The sequence below is a fragment of the Coregonus clupeaformis genome, chromosome 13 (genome assembly GCF_020615455.1).
Source record: "Coregonus clupeaformis isolate EN_2021a chromosome 13, ASM2061545v1, whole genome shotgun sequence".
NCBI classification, from domain to species: Eukaryota; Metazoa; Chordata; class Actinopteri; order Salmoniformes; family Salmonidae; genus Coregonus; species Coregonus clupeaformis.
This window is the reverse complement of record NC_059204.1, coordinates 53,050,457-53,066,891: the sequence shown is the minus strand read 5'-3', so window position 1 is coordinate 53,066,891 and position 16,435 is coordinate 53,050,457. Positions and strand designations below refer to the sequence as shown.

The window sequence follows — 16,435 nt, the reverse complement described above, 5'->3', positions numbered from 1 at the left end:
CCATTTGGAGTGAAAATATGCAAGTCCTCAGGGACCTAGAGAACAGCGTAAACTTGGTTTTATTTGCATTTAACACTAATTTAAGATCAGTAAGTGATTTTTGGATTGAGTCAAAATCATGCTGAAGGTCACAAATGGCCTGCTGCACTGAATAGGCACAGGAATAAAAAGCTGTGTCAGCTGCGTAGAGATGAATGTTACAGGTGTTAACATTATTTCCAATGTCATTTATATACAACGTGAGCAACAATGGCCCCACAATCGAACCCTGGGGTACCCCTTTAAGCACTTCAAGAAATTTGGTTTTAACCCCGTCTATCATAATAAAAAAAAATGTTTTTACTAAATGTATTTGAGTGTTTACCAGCATTTATAACTTGTCTGATAATTATCTGTACAAAACAGTTAATCTGATAATACTTGTGGAATATAAAAACACTTACTTGATAGATGTTTTCCAGTTTCTTGAAATACACATTTTCACATTTCTATGTGAAAACTGAATGGTATATTAATTCCTTTTCACTAGACGCTCTTATCCAGAGTAAATGGATACATTTTCATACTGGTCCCCCGTGGGAATCGTGCCCACAACCCTAGGATTGCAAGCACCATGCTCTACCAACTGAGCCACAACACACCATCACAAACCACTTGATGTCTCAATGTACTCAATTACTGTATTGTGCATTGTTTTTCTTCATGGTGATTGAAAGTCTACAGGTACAAACCTAGATCACCAGCTTATGTGCAATACAGTGATGTACATTTACATTAAGTGGTTTGTAAGGATGGTAAATTAATACTGCACAAAAAGTGGTTGTTTTCCATGTTATTTGATCAAGAAAAATATTTAATTTGATGTGGATGTTTTGTGTCTTTGCCGATAACTCCTCTGTTCTCATCCTCCTCGATCTGTCCGGTGCCTTCTACACCGTGAACCATAAGATCCTCCTCTCCACCCTCTCAGGACTGGGCGTCTCAGGCTCTGCACACTCTTGGATTGCCTGCTACCTGGCAGGCTGCTCCTACCAGGTGATGTGGAGAGGATCTGTGTCTGCACTACGTACTCTCACTACTGGTGTCCCCCAGGGCTCGGTTCTAGGCCCTCTCCTTTTCTCTCTATACACCAAGTCACTCGGCTCCGTCATATCCTCATATGGTCTCTCCTATCATTGCTATGCGGATGACACTCAAATACTTTTTCTCCTTCCTCCTTTCTGATACCCAGGTGGTGACACGCATCTCTGTTTGCCTGGCAGATATCTCAGCTTGGATGTCGGCCCACAAGCTCAACCTCGACAAGATGGAGCTGCTCTTCCTCCCGGGGAAGCCCTGCCCGCTCCAAGACATCTCCATCACGGTTGACAACTTCACGGTGTCCCCCTCCCAGAGTGCAAAGAACCTTGGCACCCTGTTTTTCTCTGCAAACATCAAAGTAGTGACTTGCTCTACAAAATCTGGGTGTCAGAAAGGGCACTCCTAATTCCTGTGGCTGTGCCCTATTCCCTATAGAATACCACAAAAGTAGTGCACTATATGTGGAATAGGACACATACCCAGTCACACAGCCAGAGTTAAAAGAGGTAAGACAAGATGCCTATCCGTCTGTTCATAATCATATCCTCCTTAACAAGTGAATGACACAATCAGAGCTTTATATTTATTTTATTTGCAAAACAAGAGGAAAACAAACTGTCTTCATAGTGCTGATTATTCCCTCATCAAAAATCACAAACACTTTTGTTTAATGAAACTGGTTTACTTTTGTCATGCGATGTGGCGTGATCTCAGTTACACAGACGATGCAAAGCTGGTTTAAAGTGACACACTCACGCACCACGCACACACACACACAAGCTCTGCTCTTTCCAAGGTAAAGGTATGAAACACTGACAGACAGTAAGTTAGATGAAAAGCCAAGTCATGATACACTCAATAACATACATACAATAACTATACTGAAACAGAGTAAACACTGTGTGTGTGTGTGTGTGTGTGTGTGTGTGTGTGTGTGAGAGAGAGCGGGTATATTTGTTACAAACCTTGAATCACATCTTTATCTACAGGTGGAATCAAACTGGTTGAATCAACTTTGTTTCAATGTAATTTGTCAACGTATTGTGACGTCGAATTTGAACAAATTATCAACTGTACTCAACCACAGGATTATGTCATCAGCATAGACAAATCTTGTAAAAATATGTTGAATTTGTACCTTTAAAACAACGTCAGATCTCCAACGATCAGAAAAAACAACAGGCTTAGCAGCACCTCCTAATGGAGAATTGATCCATCTACAGCTACCCTTCAGTCTCCCATCCAGGGACTTAACCCAACTCTGCTTAGCTATGATATTTATCACAGACTATTATCAATGTGCTATCATGAGAATAACTATTGAGATCTCCACTTAAAAATGAAATAGATTCACTGATGCTATCAAAGTAATTCCAAAGGGTAGGTTTAACAGAGCAAATGAAATGTGACCGTACTTTAACACTTATCTTTCATCAATGATGCTATTTAGGCCTATATACTGTAGCATTTGCAATGTCATCAACAGCTATTGTTTCAGGATTTGACTAAACATAGACAATAGATAGGCCTAGGGTTTCAAGCTCTGGTTGATTTCAAATGTAATTATATTCAGTGATATTGAATTGTGTTTGGTTGTCTTCTGCTTGGAATAGGACTAAATCAAATAAAACTTTATTTAAAATGCATTTAAAGTTTGATTAGATTTACTCCTATTCTTTAACTTAGATTTTGGGTTGAGATGGAGACGTGAATCCAACATAACACTTATTCATTTGTAGACAAACTGGAATTAAAGCCAGACTAAGTCCGTGGCACAGATGGAACTATCCATTACATTTACATTTACATTTTAGTCATTTAGCAGACGCTCTTATCCAGAGCGACTTACAGGAGCAATTAGGGTTAAGTGCCTTGCTCAAGGGCACATTAACGTCATTTAGCAGACGCTCTTAGCCAGAGCGACTCACAAATTGGTGCGTTCACCCTATAGCCAGTGGGATAACCACTTTACAATTTGGGGGGAGTCGCTCTGCAGAAGATCCAAGCAGAAGATCCATCTCCTTCAAGTTTTGATATTTTGGTTGCCTTGAAAACCAAACAATTCAATATCACTTTTGAAATACAATAAATACCCTATTAACTTGTGGACAAGTTAACAAATTATACACTACATGACCAAAAGTATGTGGACACCTGCTTGTCGAACATCTCATTCCTAAATCATAGGCATTAATATGGAGTTGGTCCCCCCTTTGCTGCTATAACAGCCTCCACTCTTCTGGGAAGAGTTTCCACTAGATGTTGGAACATTGCTGCGGGGACTTGCTTCCATTCAGCCACAAGAGCATTAGTGAGGTCGGGGCTTTCTGTATGGACCTCGCTTTGTGCACAGGGGTATTGTCATGCTGAAACAGCAAAGGGCCTTCCCCAAACTGTTGCCACAAAGTTGGAAGCACAGAATCATCTAGAATGTCATTCTATGCTATAGCGTTAAGATTTCCCTTCACTGGAACTAAGGGGCCTAGCCCGAACCATGGAAAATAACCCCAGATTATTATTCCTCCTCCACCAAACTTTACAGTTGGCACTATGCATTGGGGCAGGTAGCATTCTCCTTGCATCCGCCAAACCCAGACTCGTCCGTCGGACTGCCAGATGGTGAAGCGTGATTCATCACTCCAGAGAACGCGTTTCCACTGCTCCAGAGTCCAATGGCGGCGAGCCTTACACCACTCCAGCCGACGCTTGGCATTGCGCATGGTGATCTTAGGCTTGCGTGCAGCTGCTCGGCCATGGAAAACCATTTCCAGCTCCAGACTAACAGTTATTGTGCTGACGTTGCTTCCAGAGGCAGTTTGGAACTCGGTAGTGAGTGTTGTAATCGAGTACAGACTATTTTTACGCGCTACGCGCTTCAGCACTCAGCAGTCCCGTTCTGCGAGCTTGTGTGGCCTACCACTTTGCGGCTGAGCCGTTGTTGCTCCTAGACGTTTCCACTTCACAATAACAGCACTTACAGTTGACCGTGGCAGCTCTAGCAGGGCAGAAATTTGACAAACTGACTTGTTGGAAAGGTGGCATCCTATGACGGTGCCACGTTGAAAGTCACTGAGCTCTTCAGTAAGGCCATTCTACTGCCAATGTTTGTCAATAGAGATTGCATGGCTGTGTGCTCGATTTTATACACCTGTCAGCAACGGTGTGGCTGAAATAGCCAAATTAACTCATTTGAAGGGCTGTGCACATACTTTTGTATATAGAGTATGTTGGATTCACGTCTCCAACTCACCCAAAAATAAAAGTTAAAGAATGAGATTAAACCAGTGACTCAGATGAAACTATCCTAGCAGTGGCTACATCTCCTTTAAATGTTGATGTTTGGTTGCATTATCAAATAGCCTAAAGTTAAGGCTATCTTACAAACTAATGTAACATTCAACCTTAAAATGAGTAACATCCATGGCCACATGTTGAGGTTACTGTAACTATAAATGTCTTCTTATGTAATCATATAAAGTGTGCATGTTCGTAGCATGCACAGGTTGTAACAGGTCTGTGGAGATTGCTGTAATAATCTGCGCAGAATCTCAAACAGCATTGTTCACTTGCACTGTACTTTTAATGTAATCTCAACTACAATCCAGGTCATTTGGTTCTGCTATTAGATAAAGCACAGTGACAACACATTAATCTGTCGTATAAATAAACAAATATCTGACATTGTATTCCCATTTGAATTTTGCTGTGCTTTGAAATGGTTGAAAGCGCTGTGATAAACATTTGGGTGACAACTTAACAAAAAAATCGGACATTATTTGTCCATTGGAATTTGGTTGTGCTTTTAAATGGTTGAAAGCATAGTGATAACACATTGGACATTCAACTAACTTTTGGCTGTCTTTTTGAGTGGGTGAATATAGGTTGTAATCTCATTGATCAACGTCTCAACCAAATATTAACCAATTATCCACATTGAAATGACGTGGTGTGCCTATTGCGAAGAAGACGTTTTTCAAAGTGGGTTGAATCTGTTTTATACATCTGTTGCAGGATACATTGGGCCGGTTTCCCAGACATGGATTGAGCCTAAGCTTGGACTAAAAAACACTTTCAATGGACATTGAACAAGCTCTTCAATCCAGGACTAAGCTTAATCTGTTTCCAGGAATTCACTCCCCATTATGTTTAACATTCACCATTACTCCAATCCTTATCCACACCCATGCTAAATAAATATAAATCAACTCCATTCAAATATATAAATATTGAATATATGTGATCTATCTGTACCCACAGCCCCCGGAAAAGTAAAGTACCTAGTACCAGACCCCCTTAAAAACAACAAAAAACACTTAAGTACCCTTAAATTACAAAATTAATATCAAATAAAACCTTGCTGGCCTGTATGGTCACAAACATCTTAATCGCATTATAATTGTAAATACTTTATAAACAATATTTTAATTATTGCTGCAGTCGCATTTAAAGCTTAAAACATTTCTTCAAGGCTTGGCCTACTCTGTTTTTAAGCTACAGCGGTAATGCTGTATAAAAAGCAAAGAGCTATTAGAAAAGACTGGGAGTCTGTCTGTCTATTTGAACTGGTATGTCCAGAGAGAGACACCTCCTGTAAGGCAACAGATGAGTGAAGCTTTGCAGTGAGAATTGTGTCCATGCAAATGTCATTTAACTTGGTCTTCTTTAGTCCATGTAACTTATTTATTTTTCTTTAGTCTATGAAACATATTATTTTTAATTTTTTATCCATGTAACTTTTTTTTTTTCTTTACTCTATGAAACTTTTTTTTTTTTTTCATTCATGTAATTTATTTATGTCTTTAGACCATGTCACTTATTTCTTCTTAGTCCATGGCCATGTTCTAATATCCATACTAGTTGTAGACCCCTTAGAATAAACCAGTGTATTGGGCATGCATTCGAAGTGGTATGCTAGCCTATAGTGTGAACGATGGGAACGTAGCTCTTCCTCTGTGGTGCCTCTCTGTGAGGACGGAGTGATTTTACGTCTACTTCCTCTTCTTGAAGATCGTGAAGGTGTGTTTCTTGCGCCCGTTGGCCGAGTCGATCTCTTCGCCCGTGGAACAGCTGTCCTCTTCCAGGGGGCTCTTCTTGGCCTGCATGTTGGGGATACGGCTGTCCCCCTTCCCCAACTGCGCATCAGGGTTAAAGGAGGCGGGGCATAGGGAGTGTGTGGAGTAAGCAGGGGCGAGGGTGGGACTTCCTCCGCCACGGAGCTCCCCGAGACTGGAGCTCTTCTCCAGGCCATATGACATCATCAGGGGGCTGTCGATGCGAGCCCTGCTCCCATTGGAGCTGTGGCCCTGCTGGGGGAGGGGCTTTGATGGGAGGGGGAGGGGCTTAGATATATAGGTGCGCTGTGATTCGCTCTGGGACAGGAAGAGGGAGGAGTCTGAGTCAGACCGGTTCAGATCCCTGAGGGATGGAGAGAAGAGCAAGAGAGAGAGGGAGAGACAGAGCGAGAGAGGGAGAGAGAGAGAGGCTGATAAGATACATAAAACATTGTCAGTAAAAACAAGCTTATAAAAAGCAGCAAATTGAAATCAGATCTTTACTCTAGAAACTAGATCTACAGATAAATGCAGTTAGCGGGGGGAGCACATACTGGATTAGGGGATGGAGAGGGGTGAGGGATGGGGTAGTTAAATGGAGAGGGGTGAGGGATGAGTTAGGTCAGGGATGGGCAACTTTTGCAGGCCTGCGGATCAATTTCCAAAATGTAAAACATTTGGCTTAGGGCCACCAAAAGGCTAGGTCCGGCTCTGGCTGCATGTTTGGGTATGGATGTGGGTACGCAGACCACTGCAGCCCCTCATAATCAGTTCAGATTTATTTGGGCCCCACCCCCATCAAAGTTGCCCATCCCTGAGTTAGGTAAAGGAAGATAGGTATGAAAAAAGTATGAAAAAGTATGAAATGTATGCACTCACTAACTGTAAGTCGCTCTGGATAAGAGCGTCTGCTAAATGACTAAAATGTAAAATGTAAATAGGTGAGGGAGGGGGGAGGTAAAGAGAGCGGGGTGAGGGATGGGGAGGTAAAGGGAGAGGGGTGAGGGAGGGGGGTAAAGGGAGAGGGGCAAGGTAAGGAATGGAGAGGGTAGAATAAAGAGAAGAAGGGAAGTCGGTCTGGATAAGAGTGTCTGCTAAATGACTCAAATGTAAAAATATAATGCATATGATCAACTACAAAATCTCATAAAAGAGACATATATGAGAAACATGCATGGGTCAAGCCAGGTAAGCTCATCCAAGTCATGCTGAGTGTGTGTGTGTGTGTGTGTGTGTGTGCTTGCATGACTTGGTGTGTGTGTTACTCTATGCTTGAGTGTGTCGCCATGCTGAGAGAGATGGGTACCCAAAGCTGCAGGAGTCTGAGTGTTGGGGTCTGGCTGTGAGTGTGTGTGTGTGTGTGTGTGTGTGTGTGTGTGTACACAAAGCTGCTGGCTGTGTTTGTGTGTGTACCCAAAGCTACCAGAGCGTTGTGGACTGGCTGTAGCGCCCCCTGTGGGTGGGAGATCAGAAAAAGCCTCCAGAGACTGGAAATAGGAGGAGCGGAAGAGCAGAGTGGAAAAACAGACAGCGAGTGGGGAGGGATGGGAGAGGGAGGGCGGAAGAGAGAGAATGCATAGGAAGGAACTCCAGCTGGCCAATGGAGTGGCTGCAAAACCGCTTTCCCTGAGGACCTCCGGGTGAGCCCAGCCCCTCTACCAACCTCTGAAAGCCCAGGGCCAGCGAGGGGTCTCCCGGCCGCTGACGCAGGGGCATCAGGTTGGGAGCTTAAGGAGGGAAGGAACACAAAAACGTTATACACTGTATACTGCAGACACACATGCACACACATCCTTATTGCACAATGATACGCAAATACAGTATTATCCTCCACAGAGAGGGATGTGATATAAGGGTATGATACTGTACTGATAAAGCCTGGGAGTGTTTAGGCATAATGAAGCTGAGACTGGAGGTGGGAGTGTGCAGGGCCAGACTCAACTGCACCGTTGGAAAAAGACAAAAGTCCTTAGCAGACAGAGTCCCATGTATGTTTACAGTAATGTTTGCTGTATTATTATTATAATATTTTTTTCCAAATACAGCCTTATACATACGAACAACAACTTACAGACACACACAAACGACTACATCTCATCTGTCCAGACCCGCATGCTCACACCCCCATCCCTAGTGCCTGCATTATTGTTTGCCACTTGGCCTTAAATTGCACCAATTAGTGTTCCTCGGTCAACCATGCTATTTCAATATTTCAATAATAAATCATAAAATGTTTCCAATGTGTTAATGATGGCGGATTGATTGATTTCCATGTTTTAGTATACGTTTTTTCCCATTGGGTATCTCACTACATCCCCATATGCCATGTCTTGAAATATGCAGAGAGACGGATTAAAAGTACATTTACATTGTACTTCTGACAGACAACTTTCTAGCTCCGCCCATAACTTTTGGACTTTATAGCATTCCCAGAAAGCATGGATTATTGAGTCAATATTCGTTTTACACTTAAGACATGACTCTGTCATTGTGCTGTAGAATTTGTGAATTATGTCTCTTGTATAATGAATTCTATACATTTGTTTATATTGGATTAAGGGTACATTTCCTTTAACGGTAATTTCGTTAGTTATGCTCCAACAGTTCCTTTTAAGTATTTTTTATTTATTTATTTATTTTTTAGGGGGTAGATCAGCTTTAATATTGCAGATAGATTGTAGCTTCCATCAATGCCATTGTCTGCATCATTTCCAATTCCCCATATATTTTTTTGTAAATACAGTATATACAGTACCAGTCAAAAGTTTGGACACACCTACTCATTCAAGGGTTTTTCTTTATTTTTACTATTTTCTACATTGTAGAATAATAGTGAAGACATCAAAACTATGAAATAACACATTTGGAATCATGTAGTAACCAAAGAAGTGTTAAACAAATCTAAATATATTTTATTTTTTAGATTCTTCAAATAGCCACCATTTGCCTTGATGACAGCTTTGCAAACTCTTGGCATTCTATCAACCAGCTTCACCTGGAATGCTTTTCCAACAGTCTTGAAGGAGTTCCCACATATGCTGAGCACTTGTTGGCTGCTTTTCCTTCACTCTGCGGTCCAACTCATCCCAAACCATCTCAATTTGGTTGAGGTCGGGGGCTTGTGGAGGCCAGGTCATCTGATGCAGCACTTCATCACTCTCCTTCTTGGTGAAATAGCCCTTACACAGCCTGGAGGTGTGTTGGGTCATTGTCCTGTTGAAAAATAAATGATAGTCCCACTAAGCCCAAACCTAATGGGATGGCATATCGCTGCAGAATGCTGTGGTAGCCATGATGGTTAAGTGTGCCTTGAATTCTAAATAAATCACAGACAGGGTCACCAAAAAAGCACCCCCAAACCATAACACCTCCTCCTCCATGCTTTATGATGGGAAATACACATGCGGCGATCATCCGTTCACCTACACCGTGTCTCACAAAGACACGGCGGTTGGAACCAAAAATCTCAAATTTGGACTCCAGACCAAAGGACACATTTCCGCCAGTCTAATGTCCATTGCTTGTGTTTCTTGGCCCAAGCAGGTCTCTTCTTATTATTGGTGTCCTTTAGTAGTGGTTTCTTTGAGGCAATTCGACCATGAAGGCCTGATTCACACAGTCTCCTCTGAACAGTTGATGTTGAGATGTGTCTGTTACTTGAACTCTGTGAAGCATTTATTTGGGCTGCAATTTCTGAGCCTGGTAACTCTAATGAACTTATCCTCTGCAGCAGAGGTAACTCTGGGTCTTCCATTCCTTCGGCGGTCCTCATGAGAGCCAGTTTTATCATAGCGCTTGATGGTTTTTGCGACTGCACTTGAAGAAACGTTCAGTTCTTGAAATGTTCCGTATTGACTGACCTTCATGTCTTAAAGTAATGATGGACTGTCGTTTGTCTTTGCTTATTTGAGCTGTTCTTGCCATAATATGGACTTGGTATTTTACTAAATAGGGCTATCTTATGTATACCCTCCCTACCTTGCCACAACACAACTGATTGGCTCAAACACATTAAGAAGGAAATCAATTCCACAAATTAACTTTTAAGAAGTCACACCTGTTAATTGAAATGCATTCCAGGTGACTACCTCATGAAGCTGGTTGAGAGAATGCCAAGAGTGTGCAAAGCGGTCATCAAGGCAAAGGGTGGCTATTTGAAGTATAAGAAATATAAAATACATTTTGATTTGTTTAATACTTTTTTGGTTACTACATGATTCCATATGTGTTATTTCATAGTTTTGATGCCTTCACTATTATTCTACAATGTAGAACATAGTAAAAATAAAGAAAAACCCTTGAATCAGTAGGTGTTCTAAAACCTTTGACCGGTAGTGTACATTTTACGGACACAGTATATTTTACATTAGTTATCTTGTTGTTTTTAGTCCCACCCTCTAGTTCCTTTTAAGTCTTGGTTCCAATAGTTTATATTCTTTAAAAAAAAGTTCTTAATATAATGTACATTGAAAATGCAGCAATGGTGTCAGAGGAAGGCCCTCAAAATTGTCAAAGACTCCAGCCACCCTAGTCATAGACTGTTCTCTCTGCTACCGCATGGCAAGCGGTACCGGAGCGCCAAGTCTAGGTCCAAAAGGCTTCTCAACAGCTTCTACCCCCAAGCCATAAGACTCCAGGACAGACTATTTGCACTGCCCCCCCATCCCCACCCCCACCCCATCTTTTTACGCTGCTGCTACTCTGTTAATCATTTATGCATAGTCACTTTAACTTTACCCACATGTACATATTACCTCAACTACCTCAACTAGCCGGTGCCCCCGCACATTGACTCTGCACCGGTACCCCCCTGTATATAGCCTCCCTACTGTTATTTTATTTTACTTCTGCTCTTTTTTTCTCAACACTTTTTTGTTGTTGTTGTTTTATTTTATAAATGCATTGTTGGTTAAGGGCTGTAAGTAAGCATTTCACGGTAATGTCTACACCTGTTGTATTCGGCGTGTGTGGCAAATAAGATTTAAATGGGCAGTCTGTTGTAGTATGAGAGTTTCGGCACAGATACTGTAAATACACTGAGTGTACAACATTCGGAACACCTGTTCTTTCCATGACATTGATTGACCAGGTGAATCCAGGTGAAAGCTATGATCCCTTTTTGATGTCACTTGTTAAATCTACCAATCAGGTTAAAGATGGATTTTTAAACCTTGAGACAATTGAGACATGGTTTGTGTGTGTGCCATTCAGTGGGTGAATGGGCAAGACAAAATATTTAAGTGCCTTTGAACGGGGTATGGTAGTAGGTGCCAGGCGCACCAGTTTGAGTGTGTCAAGAACTGCAACACTGCTGAGTTTTTCACGCTCAACAATTTCCTGTGTGTATCAAGAATGGTCCATCACCCAAAGGACATCCAGGCAACTTGACACAACTGTGGAAAGCATTGGAGTCAAAATGGGCCAGCATCCCTGTGGAACGCTTTCGACACCTTGGAGAGTTCCAGCGCCATCAAATTGAGGCAGTTCTGAGGGCAATGGGGTGCAACTCAATATTAGTAAGGTGTTCCTAATGTTTTGTAAACTCAGTGTATTTAGGAAGTGACAGACATGCTAGAAATCTTATTTTATCAGGCTTTTGTATGTTCTGAGAAAATAAAGTGTTCTGACAGAAAACCCAATGTGCAAATATCTTGGTGTACCAGCCAGAATATGTGGAGGGACAGAAAAGCTGTAGACCTGCAAGTGGAGGTTAGTCAGCAACAGAGGGAGGACAGGAGAGGAGGATAAATAATAAGTACTCCTTTCTGAAGGAAGAGTGAAAAAGGAGTAACAAGAGTCTTCCAGGTGGACAGAATGTCTGATGTGTAGAGAGATAGGGGGAGAGAGAAGGAGAGAAAGAGAGAGGGAAGGAGAGAAAGAGAGAGGGCATGTGATAAGCGGATATAAAGTGGCAAATTCTTGTCGCTTCTCCACAAGATAAGATCAACCCCCCTGTCCGGCTCAACCCCCTACTCCTGAGAGGCAGTGGACTATTCCACAGGTAGTGGAATAGTCTGTGTGGGATAATCCACAGAGGAAAGAAAGAGAAAAGGGGGGTTGGGAGGGTACAGAGGTAGTGCTTGGTTAGGATTGCAAGGAGAGTAAAGGAGGGTGGGCCCAACCAGAATACTTCCATGGGGATTGGCTGTCGGAGATGCCGCTCATTGGCCAGAGATCACTCACTCGCCGGTCCATCTGCCAGGCCGCGTCTGAGGATAGCCAATCACGGTACAGATGATGAATGTGAGGAAACCAACCAATCAGGACACAGAATATGAGGAGATCATCCAATAAGGAGGCAGAGTGGAGAGAAGATAGGATGCCATTGACCTGGCACAGCAAATCACCAGTACAAATCAACAATCTGTCACATCAGACAGATACAAATCACTTGTTCAGGAAGAGGTGTTTTTTGGACAAACTAAATTAGAAGGTGAGACGTGTGTCTGCTCTTCTGTACTGTCTGTGTACAGGTGTGAGATGATTGATACAATCAACTCTGTACACATACAGGACAGGACAGGAGGGTGGTTGCATTGCACTTTCACAGCCAGCAACACTAATTCAGTATAGGGTGAAGTTGCCCCTAGACGCTGATCTTGGGACAGTTTTGCATTTTCCACACTAATAGTTAAGGTTAGGATTGAGGGAGGGGAAGCTGATCCTCGATCTGTACCACGGGGAAACTTCATCCCGGAGCCACTAATACGCAATATGATACAGAGTGATGTTGTGTCGGTGGGCGGAGTGGCGCAAAGTGATGACACGTACACCGCAGCGTCCCTGGGGACAGGATATCCTCGCCCATGTCATCTAAATCGTCTGATAGGATTAGGTGCTGCGGGGTGGGCGGGTGCAGGCCCAGGAAGGCGGGGTCTAGGTTGAGGGCGTTGGCCAGGGCGGGCAGACCGGGGTTATTGACCAATGGTAAGCCTGTAAGAGACTCCAACTGCTGCCAGCGGTGAAGCTTCTCCCTCAGTGCAGCCGTCACCTCACCCAGAGCCTGCCTAGAGAGGGGAGGGGGCGGGGGGAGGGTGACAGACAAGAGGAGAGAGAGAAATGGAGAGAGCCTCAAGTACAGGTGTGTAACCCAACAAGGTAAAGTCACTTGGCTGGAACTCAGAAACTTTTATGGAGGCAGCTTGCTGTCAAAACATTGGTTGACTGAATTCTAAAATGTAAGCGTGTGCGGCTACCGTCTTTTTATGAATCGTTTTGTTCTGCCGGCCTGCACCTCGCTAACTAAGATGTGCTTTTCCCTTCTATAGAACATCAGTTGGCTGAACAAGGTAAAGTCAGTTGGCTGAACAAGGTCAAGTCTGTTAGCTGAGCAAAGTAAAGTCTGTTGGTTGAACAATTTAAAGTCAGTTGGCTGAACAAAGTAAAGTAATCTGGCTGAAAAAGGTAACGTCAGTTGGCAGAACAAAGTAAAGTCAGTTGGCTGAACAATGTAAAGTCGGTTGGCTGAACAAAGTAAAGTCGGTTGGCTGAACAAAGTAAAGTCAGTTGGCTGAACTTACTTGGCAGTCAGGATCTTGTGATCAACGTCATCCAGGGAGGAGCTATGCGCCACATGGAATGTCCCAAACAGAGTGCTCCTCTTCTTCTTGATCTTGTCAGCCTACATCATCACCATCATCATCATCATCATCATCACCATCATCATCATCAGCAGCAGCAGCAGCAGCAGCAGCAGCAGCACCATCATAATTCACAAAACCACCAACATCAACTTTCTCACCAGGTTTGTGTGTGTGTGTTTCTGTGTATGTGAATGTTTCTGTATGTATGTGTGTGTCTCACCCCCTCTTTGGCCTGCAGTAGTTGTTTCTCAGCGCTCTGTTTCTTGATGTTGTAGTACTGGACCTCTATCTCGTGGGTCAGCTGCAGCCATGTCTTAAGGGCCTCAGGGGGAGACCAGCAGGCCCGAGACTCCAGCTCCCGCTCTGCCTTCTTCAGGGCCATACGCACCTGGATACACACACACACACACAAACACACGTATATACACAGGTATACGCACACACGGACGTACGCACACGTGCATGCACACACAAACAAACAGATGGACACACACGTATACACATACACACACACACACCCATGTACGCTCACAGACATACACACGAGTGTATGCTATGTGTGTGTATGAGTGTGTGTGTAGGTGTGTATAGAAGTGTGTATGCAGGTCAGTGGAGGCTCCTCAGAGGAGGAAGGGGAGGACCATCCTCAGTGAATTTTATAAAAATAAAAATAGTAAAACTATACTAAATATATTCACGTCACCAAATAATTGATTAAAACACACTGTTTTGCAACGAAGGTCTACAGTAGCCTCAACAGAACTCTGTAGGGTAGCACCATGGTGTAGCCGGAGGACAGCTAGCTTCCATCCTACTCTGGGTACATTGACTTCAATATAAAACCTAGGAGGCTCATGGTTCTCACCCCCTTCCATAGACTTACACAGTAATTATGACAACTTCCAGAGGACGTCCTCCAACCTATTAGAGCTCTTGCAGCATGAACTGACATGTTGTCCACCCAATCAAAGGATCAGAGAATGAATCTAGTACTGAAAGCATAAGCTACAGCTAGCTAGCACTGCAGTGCATAAAATGTGGTGAGTAGTTGACTCAAAGAGAGAGAAAGACAATAGTTGAACAGTTTTGAACAAATTAATTTATTCAAAAATGAAGGAGAAGCAAGAGAGTGTCATTTTTTTTCACTTTCAGTTTCACTTACTTAGCTAGCAAATGCAGCCAACTAGTTTAGCCTACTCAAACACCCTGCTCAAACATGCTATGTTAGCTAGCTGGCTATGACTATCAAACACAACACTGGCACTCTTCCAAGTCAAGGTAAGCTTTTGGTTTGACTAATTTATTGCCACCGGGGCCCGCCAGTTTAACTGCTAAACTGCTTACTGACTATACACTGTAACGTTACTGCATGATTGTAGTGGGTTTACTAACGCGTTAGTTCTATTAGCTATGACGTTACTTTAGCTAATATGGTGACAATGATGTAGGCTGTGTAGGTTTTTTCGCCTGGTCAGCTTACAGCTGATGTGTTGTGCATTGAAGTCCACAAACGAACGGAAAAGGTGAGAGGAGGAGAGTGCATAGATTGAGTGAGTGAGAAGGAATACAACGTGGCTGCTATGAAAGTGAACTGTGTTTACGCGTGATCAGGGGTGTATTCATACCACTGATTCTGTTGAAAACGTTTCATAAACGGAAGCAAACAGAACAAACCGGGGATAACCATACCTGAATTTGTCCAATAGAAATTGTAGTTTGCAACTGCTGTACTAATGACTACACCCTAGATCAGCTAGATGCAGGCAATTGTGTGCAAGGCGGTATTGAATGTGTCATTGTCTGTCCATGTGTCACTGTCTGTCACCTCAAATCTTTCATTTTTTAAATGTATTTGCCTACCAAATTAACAAAATAATAAAAACATGTTTTTTAGCCTGATTTTCAAAACTTTAATATTTAATTTAGATAAATATCATCTCTATTGTTCTCTATAAAATGTTAAATGTTGATTGTATGAATCTGAAACTTGTTGATTATATTACTTAGGCATACATTTACTTATGCATACATTCTATTATGTTGTTAGATGTTTAAATTATCACTTTACCTATCCTTACTCTGCCAAAATAACAGGCGTTTCGGTGTCAATTGTAGAGATAAATAGGACTCTATATGGAAATAAGACATTGCCATTGAGGGCCATTGAGGGCTTCCACTATTTAAAAGTAGTCAACTGAGTGGGGATTCCTTTGGGTTGGAAGTGATCAGCCAATAATCAGAGAGCATTGTCTTCTTCAAATTGGGTTGCCTATGGTTTGTAAACCAAAGACTAATGCAATATTCAGGGGCCAAGATCAAGATTTATACAGGACATTGGTCCAAAGATCCAGACCCAGGCCCAGTGAGTTGAGACCATGACATGTTAAAGACCGAATTTGAAGACCACTAGATCAAGAGTCCATGGGTCCTTTCTTCAATTGTAAGAGTAAATTTGAGTACAGTACAGTACAGTAAAGCACAGTACAGTAGAGTACAGTACAGTAGGGAAGGGGTTTTCAAACTTTTCTTGCCCAGGGACCCCCACCCAGGCAAACCGGCAACCCAGGGACCCCCATCATATGTTAGCAAAAAATATAATAATGATAATGGCAAGTAGAAGTAATCAACATTTTTAAATGAATAGATTTGGTAGACAGTTTAATTTTTTGGACCTCCGCACAGTTCATTGGAAGAGGAAGTGTAAACTCTAACATAGTCTAT

General features: G+C 42.6%; 1 protein-coding gene across 2 annotated transcripts in view; it reads right to left on the bottom strand.

The window, feature by feature from the left end:
- Positions 1-5,833: 5,833 nt before the first annotated feature.
- Positions 5,834-16,435, bottom strand: part of LOC121579736 (stromal interaction molecule 1) — a 142,215-nt gene continuing 131,613 nt past the window's right edge. The window contains exons 9-14 of one of the 2 annotated variants that reach the window (XM_041894586.2): positions 13,935-14,102; positions 13,652-13,752; positions 12,903-13,138; positions 12,254-12,340; positions 7,795-7,858; positions 5,834-6,495 (exon numbers count right to left, since the gene is read on the bottom strand). In XM_041894586.2, the coding sequence (XP_041750520.2) occupies positions 6,069-6,495; positions 7,795-7,858; positions 12,254-12,340; positions 12,903-13,138; positions 13,652-13,752; positions 13,935-14,102 (1,083 nt within the window). In that variant the 3' untranslated portion in view covers positions 5,834-6,068. The remainder of the gene's footprint in view (positions 6,496-7,794; positions 7,859-12,253; positions 12,341-12,902; positions 13,139-13,651; positions 13,753-13,934; positions 14,103-16,435) is intronic. The other variant, XM_041894587.2, reaches the window with a different exon arrangement.